We start from the raw sequence: 13,878 nt of genomic DNA, 5'->3' as shown, positions 1-13,878 counted from the left end.
TTTAGAACCCACTAGGTCTTAATTTCCTTAAACTGTAAAGTAAGGATAATATAATCTACCTGCCAGGCTACTGTGAGGATTTGCAAATATATGTAAGGCACCCGGCTTTATGCACATCACAGGAGTTTGGTAAATGCTGTGAGTGGTGGTGTCCTCCGTATCATTTCAGTAACAAGCGAAACACAGTGAGGGCCTCCCTCTGTCAACGGAGATAATACTAAATTAAACCAACGCAGAGGAAATAACCAGGACTGTAGCTAAAGCAGCCATCATGTACGCACTAATTGGTTCTTGGTCAGAGAAGGGTCCCTCAAGTCCAACCCTAGCCCACTTCCTCCCTACGCGAAACGCCAAGCCTAAAAGAGAGTAGATACAGAAATTAGTAAAGAGAGGCTTTCTGCAGGCAGCTTATTAACAGTGTGAAGGAGATATGGAAAGGAGAAAAAAAAGGAGCCATAAAAAGCAGACAAAAGAACTTTAAAAAGCAAGCTGTCTAGGATCATTTACTGTAAAGTACGTGGGTATCCTTACATACCCACTGACCTGAAAGTATCACTCTCAGTTAGAACACTACCGTTTTAAACTATTTCTAATCAAGTTAGGTTCAGTGTACTACTCTGTTAAAACAAGATAAACCCTCCGAAAATTCTTAAAACGTAAAAAGTTTTAGTGCCTAAAAGAGTAAGATTCAATCTGTGGGGAAATTTTCACTTATGTGAAACAGTTCAAAGACCAACAAAAATTAAATAGATTTACTATGTAAAGACATATGTAACAAAGGAGAAATCTAGCTGCTCTATACTTGGAAATATTGGTGCAACAAAATAGTTTAGTAAAATAGTTGTGACTTTCCCACTGCCTTTCTTGAGGGGGAAAAAGGCTTTCTTTCTTCAAAATTCTGTTTTAACAAAAAACAGATTACATGTTATATATTATGTTTTCCCTTGCCCCCCAGGTTTTATCTCTGTTTTTGAAAATTCAAAGGTTTTCTTTATTCTCTCTTCATTCCATACCTACTACAGAGAACCCAAAGTACAACGAAAGAAATGCACTTCTCATTAGCTTGTAAGTGGCTTGGACTTGATTCTTCTAATGAGGTGATAAGGAGGAGCCAGTTCTGGCCAGTCTCTGAATGATTTTAAGTGGATACAAAGGTTGGCCTTGGGAGACCTGTTTTCCCTCTGATGGTCTCACACTGATCTATATCTGACTTGAAGACATAATAAACTCTACATGAATTGTAAACTCTGGAAGAATTCATATGATGTTTTGCTATCCATTTAGGGGTCAAAGCAGGCAGTTGTGTTTTTTTGAGCAACTGACTGTGGAACGCCCAGGTCTCCGTGTTTAGAGGGGTGTATTTTAATAGCAACAGTAGCAGCTGCTATCTAACATCAATCAAGCACTTAGAGGGCCAGGCACATATGTGCTCTGTGCTCTACATAAATTACTTCATTTAAATGTCACAGTAACCTTAGGAAGGACTATTATTATTCCTGTTAGAGATGTGGGAACCAAGATTTAGAGAAGTTCAGGAACTTCAAGATGAGTAAGTGGCAGAACTAGAATTTGAACTTGGGAGTTAGGTGTAAGATGGTACAAAGGACCAGGTGTTTTATTTTTGGAGTCCATTTGAATCTTTGTTAGATTGTTCACTGCATTAGATATTGTCTTCGAAGTATATTAAAGAATATATAAAACACTGAAAGAAGAATAGTAATGTAATTGCTTTTGGAACTTCACTTCTCTCTCCCACACTCACTTTTCTTTTTTCCTCCTGGAAAGTCTTAAGTTAGAATTGAAGGACAGAAGCATGCAGAGGCAGGGCGGAATTACTGATTAGCATTTTCACCACATGAAAAGAGCTTGCTGCTGTAACTCCTCTCAGAGCTTATTGATATACGTGAATAATTTATTTTGGGCCCTGAGATTATCTCACAAAAGCAAACTCTAAAAAAGAATCACTTTTTAAAAAAAGAGATGGAAGGGACCTTAAAAGACTGTCTGTTCAACCATTGATATCATAGAAGTATTGCAATTGGAACCAGACCAGAACCCACACCTTTTAAGACCTAACCCGACCTCTGGCTCCCATAAGACTAGCCCTTAATCCGTGCCAGTGAGGAGCCTGTCTCTGGCTAACACAGTTTGGATCTCAATGAGTACTCCACGGGAGATACTAGCTCTCCCTGTGTGCGACTGAAACAAGGGGAAAAGACACACACAGAAGGAGATCAACTGAGAGTGGTCTAATATGAACATGGAGTATATGAAACACAAAAAAGATATTAGCTTCTACCTTAGTACAGATGACCACTCAAAGCCTTTAGCCTTTTGAGAATCCTCTAACTACTGTATAACCATGTCACATTTAAATCCACTCCCATTCAAATGTTGCCAATTCATAATAAAGGTAATAGACATGTTTATCTGGATTTATTTCCAGTCTAATCTTTCTACATCAACTGCCCAGATAGCGTGTTTAAGGCCAAATATCTACAGGGTTCCTTACGTTTTGGCTGGGCTGTATCTTTGATTTCTACAGAGTTTAGAGGGTTATAATAGATCTTTTGAATTCAATGTAGTATAGCTATAGGTAGCAATGACTTGTGAATCTGTGATTACAAATAAATAGGTGGAATGCTTAGAATGCTTGGGCTTCATTTTAAAGTACTAAACTGGAATGGAAGACTGGAGAGCTATGTGACTACAACACTTCATTAGTATGTGACCTTGGGAGTCATTTAACTTCGCTGGGCCTGTCTTTTGCACTCTATGATAGGAACTCATGCAGATGTCATATGACATATCTCAAGTGCTCTGGACATTCCAGAGAAAGACATTCTACAAAATCTTTAAAAGCCACTCCCCCATATCCAAAGGGAGGCGAACCCCAAACATAAATAATTTAGCATTTTAATTCCACATGACTTACCTATACCGCTCTTCCTGTAAGGCCTGCATTATTAGTGAATAGTCCCTCTGATAATGTTCCTTGAGGGTCTCAAAAGATTCCTCTAGTCGGGCCTGGGTTTCCCGGATCTCTTGGATCTCGTGTAATAGTGCATCAAATCCTGAGCTCTGCATGTCCAGGGTGTTGGTTTTGGAGCTGGACGCTCCTACAGCAATGCCTCCAGTGGTGCTGTTGGCTCCCACGGAGCCTGAAGTGGCACTGGAACAATCTTCCTCGCTACCATATTTTGGGCTTGACTGAAAGTTTGAAATCACCCCCAAAGCCTTCCCTGCATCATCCACGGGCCCTTCCTCTAAAGAGTCCTTCAGGTTAGGTATGTTGTCTGCACTGCCAAATTTATTCCGAATTAGTGAGGCGATCTCTCTGGGCTTTGAGACCACGGCGCCTGCGGCTGAATGGGTGGCCTGGGAGAAGCTGGAGAGTCCCCCTTTGACACTGTCCACCACGCCCTCACTGAAGCCAGTCACCTTGGCTCCCACGTCCTTCAGACCTTGGTGCATGTCCCTGAAGACATCCTTTGGCTGCCGGGGGATCCCATTCTGCTCCACCTCTCGAAGCTTCCTGTGATAGTGCTCAAGTTTCTTCTGTAGCTGGAGGATAGTTTGGGCAGATTTCTGGTTCTTCTTCTCAAAGACCTGCTTGATGCGGGCGGCCTGCTGCTTGTCTGCACTGTTGGCAAGCTTCAAGTACTCGGCAACATTGTCGTCCCGGGCTGTCTGTGCAATCTTGATCTGTTCTGTGAGCTTCAGGATCTTCTGCTGCAGGTGAGCAATAGCAGCCTTGGTGCGCTGAGGGTCTGGGGTCCCATCCACAGAGTCTGTGTGGATGCTGCCATCGGTGCTGGAGGCCACTGCACTGGATGTCTGGGCGAGGCTGCTTACTTCCAACCGCTCGATCTAGCGCAAAAGCAAGAGGTGGATGTTAGAAGGAGCCCAAGGAGACTACTGCTCCAGAATCAATGGGCCACAACGTACTGAAAATTGACCTCGACTCAGACCTTAGTACAGAGAGCTGACCTAATTCCTTCTGTCCTGTCCACGCCCTGTCTCCCTCTTGTATATTGTCCTCATTTAAGGAAGTATACTTGGCTTTAAGCAAAACACATATGAAAAGATTTGCACAAAAATGTAAAGTGGGGTAGTTTTCCTTTGCTAGAGGATTTAGTATAGTATTTCTTTAAATAACAAAGCTCCTCTAGTGGGTTTAAAGCATGAATTCACATTTTGCGCACATACTTTTGTTTAGAAGCATATCTGTGAAAAACAAGGTATATCTGCATTTCAATTTAATTATTATTATCATTTTAGTATTAAGACGTCGCTGTAATTCCAATCCAGATTATGGTCACCCGAAAAAGCAGGGACGAATAGATATTTTACTGTCTAGGTTAAAAAATTCAATTTTTATCAGTGTTTTTTTCCCAAAGCATGTCAGGGGTGATGGGATCATTCTTTCTATTCTAACCGGGACACTCATTGGTAGCTGGAGACAGGTGGAGGTAAGATGGGAAGGCACTGCTAAAAGGGACAGGGATGAACATGGTACACTCTTGAGAGTTAAAATCCCACATCACAAGTAACTGATAAACTTGGGAAAGATAACATGAAGACTTGAAAGGGGCAGTAAGAACAAGTCAGTGACAAAGTTCAGGCCTTTTAGAGCTCAAATTTTGTGAGTTCTATCTAATAAACAATTTTTATTAGGCAATGGACTCTAAAACATAGACAATGACTTTTCCTTTCATATGAGTGAGCAACGATTTAAAAGACTTGAAGAAAAAGACAAGCTGCTCAAATTTTAAAACTTAAACGACCATGTTTCCCCCAAAATAAGACCTAGCCAGACAATCAGCTCTAATGCGTCTTTTGGAGCAAAAATTAATATAAGACCGGGTCTTATTTTACTATGATATAAGACTGGGTCTTATATAATATATAATATAATATAGTATAGTATAATAAATATAATATATTAATATAATGATATAATATATTAAAATAAGACCAGGTCTTACATAAGATCGGGTCTTATATAATATATTAATTTTATTATATTAATTTTTGCTCCAAAAGACGCATTAGAACTGACTGTCCGGCTAAGTCAAACAGGGTATTACATTTCAAAGCCGTTAGCCAAAGCTGGAAAGAGGTTAGTTTTCCTAACTCAGGAGGGAAAAAAAAACATTCAAGAAGGCGCCCCTGGTGGCTCGTGGTGGTAAATTAGAGTAGGGCTTATGCCAAAAGGCTTTAGAAACTCTCTGTCGAGCAGTAACAGAAATAAATAATAAAATAACCATCTCAGGGTAATAAAAGTTCCCAGTAAGGATGTCTAATCACACACTTACCATCCTGGCGGTTAAGAGCACACTCTTTTCCTTGCTTACAGTCCCTAATCTGTCACCAGCAACAATTTGCTAGATATAGGTTACCCTCATATTAAAAAAAGTTGAATTACATTTTTGTGATGACAGTAATACACCAATTCTGAAATATTTATGAAATGCTAATAATTAACTTGTCAGTCTAGAGATGCATTCTCTTATTTTCATCTTGGTTGTATCTCCTCAGTTTTCCATCTGAGCAGAAATCATGCTGATCTCTAACTCTAAAACACATTTAGTTCATTATTGGATTCAATATATTACTATTGATGTGAATAAAAACAATATTTCTTTCTAGATGAACACATAAGAAATATTGTGCATTTAAGTAAAATCAAAAGGTAATTTAAAACCAAAATGAGTAAGAGGATGATATTATGCTCCACTAATACAAAAGAATATCCAGAATAGTTAGGGACTAGCACAGCAACTCTTTTGCATCACATCCTCCATCTGCCCCATTCATCTTTAAGTACATGTTAACAAGCAGTGCAAGGGCCCGAGGAAGGCAGAAAGGGAGGATGAGTCAGAGTTCCAGATAGTCAAGTTGCCAAGAGTTGTAACAAGAGCTCCTGGAAACCCACTCTCTTCAGTGCGTTACGTTCACTCTCTTGTTGTACAGGGTTCCCACTATGTGATTTTCTTTCTGAATGGGATTTCAGATGCCATAACTACAGTATGTAACATGACTCTGACTGTTTATTTATGTTTAATAGCTCAAAATCTACCACAGTATAAAAGGAAAGAGATGTGAAATACTATTAGCTCCAATATTGCCAGCTTAAGCTTAAATATGCCTGGATTGTCTAGTTTACTTAGATTCTTTGTTATTAATTTGAATATCAACTTACATGCAATCTGTTGTCTAAAGAAGTATAGATCTGGAAATCAAATTTAATTATTACTCTTGGAGGATAAAAATGGATCATACTGGTGAAAAGATGGTTTTGAGACTAGAATCAAGGTTTGATTATATCTCTAAAATTGAAAAAAAAAAACCACCAATAACAATTATTTACAAATGACCACAGTTTGATGTGATCTTATTTCTCTACACAGTAACTAAAGAAATAAACCATATTGTCTTTAATCTGACTTCTCTCCTACCTGGGCTATGTCCTTCCAATGCATGGTTCCCCTGCAAGAATCCAGCTGACAGAACCACTGTCTTGAGCTTCCAAAGAAAACTAACCTACAGCTTCAGTGGGAGAGTAGTTTAACATCTGAAACCATGAGTCACTGGATTACTCAGTCACTACTCCCAATTTTGGCAGGCACTGTCCTCAAAAAGGAAGGAGAGAAGAAAGAGGAGAAATTCCAACAGGGGAGTGGAGGGAAAGATAGAAGAAAGGAAGATACATTGACCTACAGAATTACAGGTTAGCTATGAACCAAAGCCCTTCAACATATAACAATTAAAAATTAGATTCCTATCTCACTCCAAACAACTAAATTGCAAATGTGAAAAGCAAATTTTAAACCTTTTAGAAGGCAGTATTGGAAAATAGAGAACGATTTTCTTAAACATACACAAAAGGGCACAGATCAGAACAACAAGATTACTGAATCTGGCTACATTTAGGGTAGTAGTGAAGCGTGGATTCTGGCATAAACTGCTTGGGTTCAAATCTGGCTTTGCCACTTACCAGCCATGTGACCTTGGGCAAGTTACTTAAACTCTGTATCCATTTTATCAACTGTAAAATGGAGGTAATACTAATGTCCACTTTAGAAGATGGCTGTAAGGAAGAAATGAGTCAATAAACATAAAAGTGCTCAAAACATACCAGGCACAGAGTAAGCGGTTATTACTGGCTATTATTTTTGTACCATGTAACTGGTTCTTTTTAAAAATTCAATATTAGAAGATTCAACTATTAAGAGAATATACTTCCTTCCAAGATCTTTCACTTTTCAGGTACAAACAGGGGACACGTAGAGAGTTTGAACCAAAGAAATAATGTAATTCAACACTACAGTAAAATAGTAACAGTCACCTTTCTGGAGAGTTGGTCTTGTGGCTGGGCAGCTGGCTAGCTCATCTCCCATCCTCACAATAACCATCTACAGCAGAAATTGTTATGACTAATTTACAAATGACCTGCCAGCTGAGGTGCCTCCTCCCACCTCCTCATAAGGCAGGCTGACAGCAGCCGTATTGCCTACTCAACAGGGCCACCCAGTGCTAGATCCTGAAGGGACCTACCAGTCTGATCACACCCACCAGGATAGCAAATCCTAGCCACTTATGGCTGAGGTTACAATTATTTGTGTAGAAAAATGCTAGGACCACAAATTGGTCAAATGTATTTTGACTCCGTATAGGTTAGGCAATGTGCTACAAAGCTAGAGATGTGTTCAAAGCCGCGACTCATATCTAACTGTGGCTACAATCAGCAGACTATACTGCTTTGCTTGCATTTTGTCTCGTACTGTTAAGAATTCATTTGCCAGGCGTAAATTATCTATTAACTGATCTAAATTAATTGATCAGAAAACAGCCCAAGAGAACATTTAAGCAGAGATTCCTCAAAACACCAATTAATCAGGAGCAAATAAGAGCCATTTAGAGCAGAGTATTTGATAAGCTTTATAATGGTTTACAATTTTCATTTGGGAATGAAAGTGTCAGAACATGACATGGCAGTACCCAGCTTTGAGAATGATGATGTATAAAGGCAATACGGTGGAAAGGGCATGGACAAGAGCAAAAGCACCTGGCTTCAAACCTGCCTTTGCTACCTTACTGGCTTCGTGTTTTGGGCCATATACTTGTTCTCTTTGAGCCCAAGTTTTCTTATCTACACAATAAAGTTATTAACATTTTCTCATGAAACATGAAAACATGTTAAATGTATGTTAAATCAGATTATTCCTCCAAACATGGTACATTCAAGAAGTTACCTTTTCCTATTCCTTATAATATGGTTCATTACTCAACACCCAAATTTGTAACCAGAAAAGATTCAGAAATCCCAGACCTGACACTGGTATCTTCAGTACAAGACAACATGAAGTCATCTTATCTATGCTTTATAGAGTACTGGATCTCTTTCGGGAAATTTCATATTCTGCACACTAAATAATCCACATAATTTCTGAGAAAATGAAGAAGGCATTTTAGGGCAAAAGAAGAAGTGGGTGGTGAGTGGGGAAATCTTTGTACAATAATGAATCTGAAAACAAACAGAAGTTTGACTATTTTGGTTTTTCTGAAAGTGGGTCTTTTCCAGGGCCAATTTCATAGAACAGGTTGTGCAGTGGCCTGTGTAAACTTAATGCTGGGGCACCTGTATACTCAGTTCCATTGTTCTGCTAAAATTTTATCTCAGAGCTATAGTGACCATGTTTTTGAACCAAAATTGGAGTGCGTAGTTCAATTTAAGCGCACTTAGTGGAGGCAATTCAAGTGCACTTAGTGGGGGAGACCACTCCCCAAATCCCACACAATGGTAATCTGTAGAGATTCATAATCTTGACCACCAGTCCAGGGCATGTTCTCCTTCCCTTGTCTGGCTAACTACTATGCATCCAGACCCAGTTCAGGTACAACCTCCTCCAGGAAATCTTTCCTGACAACCTCCTCTCCCAGGTGGATTGGTGGCTCTTCCTTCATATTCCCATATAGCTATATACACACATTTCTATCACTGACCTCATCACATTATGTTGAAATGACTGTTGAGGTGTCTTGCCTCCCCTGACAGTTCCTGAGGGCAGGGATCATGTCACATTCATCTTTGTACCGCAAGATGCTAGCACATGCCTTGTACAAAGAAAATACCCAGTGAATGTCTTTATTATACGCGCTCACCAGCATCTCCCTAACATGATCCTTCTGGATCTTAGATGCCAGGCAGTGACTGAGCCTATGTTACTATAAATGGAACAAACACCAGAGTTTTTGTAAGGAAACTAGCTTCCAATAGGTGATCCTTATCCCTCCGAGGCTGTTGAGTAAAAACTACTGACTGGGTTGAATATCAGTTTAGATTATTAACATCCTATCTGGCCCACCCTGCACCAGCCCAACTGCAAAATATCCATTAAGGGATCGCAATCTGCTGCTCAGAATTGCTCTGTCACACGGGAAGACTGACTTCCTGGTTTATCTGAAAGACATCCTTGGGGATTACCATTGCCAGATGTACTTCAGGCCTGACGTGTGGATTTCATGTGAGCCTGGCCAGAGGATTTATGCTTCTTTTAACAGAACTTTGCAAAATGCCTCTTATGTACACAACCTATGTTAGGCATGGGAGGTACTACAAAAAAAATAAAATAAAAAAGCAAGCTCTTCAGGAGCCTCTAACCCTGGTAGTGATGGTGTTAAGCAGACAAGAACGTGCTGCTTTGTCATGGTTAAGTGTTATTTTTATAAGCAGAGTCTTTGAGCTAGGAAGGAACCTAAAGGGTCATCCAGTTAAGAAAATTTATTTTACAGATGAATAACAGATTTTAAGAGAAAGATTTCTCCCCAATACCTAAAAGAAAAAAATAAGTGACATATACTGAAAATAAGGAGATGAGGTTCTGTATGCCACTGAAAGTATCCAAGCAGAGACTTCACACCTGCATGTTAAGAATGTTATATGAAGATATACTGATTGACAGTTAGAACATATGATCCAAGTTTCCTTCTAATTCTAAAATTTTAACTGTTAAAAAAAAAAAAAGCAACTCCGGCTATGGATTATTTAAAAATCATTCTTACCCGACTTCAGAATGAAGAATGATAGTTTGAAGCACACAAATCTGCTAATGCTAAAATTAGTTTCTATTTTCTGAGCATGAGCTAACCAGTAAAAGGAGGTGACACAGAAAAATGTTTTCATTGCTGAGAATTTAAAAATACATACAAAATCCATATGCAGATAAGCCAATTTGTGAAACTGCCACCAATGGGTACCCCTTTACAAGTTAATTCCTTACAAATACTTTTATGACAAGTCTCATTAAAACAAAAGATTGCTAAGACTCAACTTAATCCTATTTATTTCAAGCAATTTTGATAAAACAAAATTCTAAAGCAATGGAAGAATTTGGAAAGCTCCATGGAGTCTGTGATAACCTGGCTCTCCCTGACCTGGATATTGTCGGGCTCGTTAGGTAGTTTAGGAAGAGCAGAGGCTCTAAGGAGGGGCTGTCCAAACTATACGGCCCCATCCCATTTTAGGGCCTAATTAATCCTTTCTCTCAAAATGGTCTTAAATACCACTTATTTGCTAACAACTTCCAAATGTAAACCTCCAGCCCACACTTCCCTTAACTCTAAACTTGTATGTCCAATTATCTACTCACTATTGCTACATGAACGTCTAACAGCCATTTCAAACTTACTATGTACAGAACCGAGTTCCTGATATCCCCAAACCTGCTGCTCCTGCGGTCTTTCCCATTTCAGCTAATGGCTATTTCACTAACCCCCGTGCTCAGATACAAAGCCTTGCGGTCAGCTTTGACTCCTCTGTCTCTCCCATACCTACCCAATTAAGAACAATATTAACCCGTAGCTGTTAAAACATATAGTGTAGTACTTACTGTGTGCCAGGCACTGTTCTAAATCCTTTGTATGTATACTAACTTGTTTAATTCTTACAACGACACTACAAAGTGGGTATTATTATCATATTTATTTTATAGCTAAGAAAACTGAAGCATAAAGAATTAAATTGTTAAAATCATAAAGTAAAGAAGTGGCAAAAAGACAATGGTTTAACCCAGACAGTCTGGCTACAAAGTCTGCGTTGTTATCCCTTATGTACACACACTATGTTGCCGTGGCAGATGTTGTGGGCTCTACTTGCTAAACAGAAAGCAGAATCTGACCACTTCTCAGTGAATCTCCACTGCTGCCACCCTGGTCTAAGCCACTACCAGCTCTCACCTAGACTACTGCAATAGTCTCCTATTACTGCAATAATATTTTAATAGTCAATTATCTGCAGAACAGCCAGAGTGGTCCTTTTAAAATATGTCAGATCACAATAGTCCTTTTTTTTTTTTAACTTTAAAAAATTTACTTAAGTGTATTTTTCCAGGACCCATCAGCTCCAAGTCAAGTAGTTCTTTCAATCTAGTTGTGGAGAGCGCAGCTCACAGTGGCCCATGTGGGGATCGAACCAGCAACCTTGCTGTTAGAGCTCGCGCTCTAACCAACTAGGCTACCCAACTGCCCCCACAAGTCTTTTACCTCCAAAACTTCCCAGTGGCTCCCTATCTCAGGCAGAGTAAAAGCCAAAGCCCTTTCAATGGCCTGAATGACCATGATCTGGCACCGGCATGACATGCATTACCTCCCTGACTGTATCTCCTACTACTCATCCCTTTATTCCACTGCCACCAGCTACAACGGCCTCCGTGCTGTTCCTGGCATGTGCCAGCTATGCCCCATTTCAAGGCTTTTCCACTTAGGGTTCTTTCTGCCGGGAATGCTCTTTCCCTGACGTCATGGTTTACACCATCATCTCCATTAAATCTTTGTTCCAAAGTCACCTTAGAATGAGGATTTCTCTGATACCCTATTTAAAACTGCGACCTCCACTTCCATTATGAATTCCTTATTCTCTCTCCTGGTTTTATTTTCCACATAGAACTTTTTATTATCTTCTGACATATATTCTTGTACTCGTATCTATCACCAAAAACTAGAATGTGAGGTCCATGAAGGTACTGATTTTTGTTTTGTCCACTTCTATTTCTCTAATACCTGAAACCGTGCATAGCACATATTCACAGGTAAGTGAATAGGAAATACTTTCATAGCACAGAATCTTAATAAATCAGAGCTTGACTTCTAATGATCCTTTAAATATTGTACCTTCACACATTAAAAACATTTGGCTCAAAAATCAGGTATTTCTTAATTTAAAAAAGCAGAGAGTTGGTTTACACTTTTATATGCATCGCACTAATACACGTTAGTATCCTCTCTCTTGTTTTATTCAAAACATGAGTTAAATGCCCAACATCATTACTTTCCTATGTGAACTGTTTGGATACTTGTAGGATTGTCTCACTAGGCTTACTCCTCAGACATCTTTTGAGGCTATGAAAGCTCAAAGTTCAATCTGGTTTATATGTAAATCTGATGGTGCTGATTAGGCTGGGAGTAGCAAAAGTAGCAGTAATTGAGTGTTTACCATATACCTGGTACTACTACTGTAAGTGCTTTGCTTGTATTTTTTAGTTAATCCTCAAAACAACCTTCGGAAATACACTATTATAATCCCCATTGTACAGCTGAGGAAATTGATTCAGGAGACATAAAGGGAATTGCCCCAAGTCATACAATCAGGAAGTGGCAGGGCCAAGATTTAAACTCAGAAGATTTGGCTTCAGAGCCCTTGCTCTTAACTACTTCACTACAATACTTTTCAAAACAGCCGTGATCGCTACCACCGAGACCAACAGAAAAAGGAGGCACTGATGATTTCTACAGAGTTACACTCTGGATGGGAATTTCGTATTTAGGATTACACCCTCCGTCCATATATGTATATATGGAGCATGAAGTGGGGTACTACGGGTGATGTGAAGGTGGTAGCAGTATGGCACTGTCCAAAAGCAGCTTATATAATGGGAAGTATAGATAAAAAGTCATTCAACATTTCCAGGGTCTTTAAAAACTTAGACTCTTCAGGTATTAGAGAGAGCGTATACATAGGCATTTACATTAACTTTATAGGTATATCTATTTTATTCTATTGTACAAAAAAGCACCTATGTTCTCAAAATTACAGATTCTAAGGAAAAAAATAGCCCAGAGTAGCACTTGTCAAAGGTTTTGTATTTTTTTTAATGAACTGAAACTTGATCTATTGAGAAGAGTTTATGAAGAGTACAATAATGATCTGTCTCCTGTTTACATAAATTTCTCTTAAAATAATTTTTATTCAGTTGCAGGTAGCCAAGTAATGTTAGAACTAGTCATTCTTTTGCAACATAATATTTAGAATTGCTCAGATTTTTCCCATTCAGGATCTATGATGACAAACCATGATATATAAACCAACTTTCTTAAATAGAACATGAAGAATATAATCTAGTTTATACTTCCAAGTTACAACAGAAGAACTTGTGACTTAAAAAAGAACTAAACACATCTATGAATAATTGACATAAATATGTGACTGGTATGGACTTGAGATGATAGTCCAATTGTTTCTCAGGTTTTTAAGTGGAAGTATAACCCTTAAAAGGGGTTAAGAAATCACTGAAATTCAGGCTCCACTGCATGAGATAATAAGAAGGAAATTCAACTATTCAGACTTCTGAAAAGGCAAACTGAATACTTAAGCCTTTGTGAAAAAATTACTTAAATGAGAAGGAACTAACCTTCCCAACTTGTTTCTGCATTTCTGTACTCGGCTGTGGGGGGGGGTGGTGGGGGTAAAATAGAGGCTCCAGCAGTGGCAGTACTATTCTATCAGGGAACACTAAAAAATACTTGCGGCATTCCTCTTGCAATCCACAGTCTTATCCAGTCTTAACAATTATCCAGTCTTAAATGCCAGTAGCAACC

The 13,878-nt window shown here is 39.0% G+C and overlaps 1 protein-coding gene across 19 annotated transcripts in view; it reads right to left on the bottom strand.

Moving 5' to 3' along the window:
• Positions 1-13,878, bottom strand: part of TMCC1 (transmembrane and coiled-coil domain family 1) — a 177,099-nt gene that overhangs the window by 21,554 nt on the left and 141,667 nt on the right. For all 19 annotated transcript variants that reach the window (XM_074312955.1, XM_074312951.1, XM_074312953.1 and 16 more), the window contains one exon: positions 2,936-3,870. In XM_074312955.1, the coding sequence (XP_074169056.1) occupies positions 2,936-3,870 (935 nt within the window). The remainder of the gene's footprint in view (positions 1-2,935; positions 3,871-13,878) is intronic.

The sequence above is a fragment of the Rhinolophus sinicus genome, linkage group LG10 (genome assembly GCF_036562045.2).
Source record: "Rhinolophus sinicus isolate RSC01 linkage group LG10, ASM3656204v1, whole genome shotgun sequence".
NCBI lineage: Eukaryota > Metazoa > Chordata > Mammalia > Chiroptera > Rhinolophidae > Rhinolophus > Rhinolophus sinicus.
Note: the sequence above shows the minus strand (reverse complement) of the source record. Positions and strands in the feature narration are given on the sequence as shown.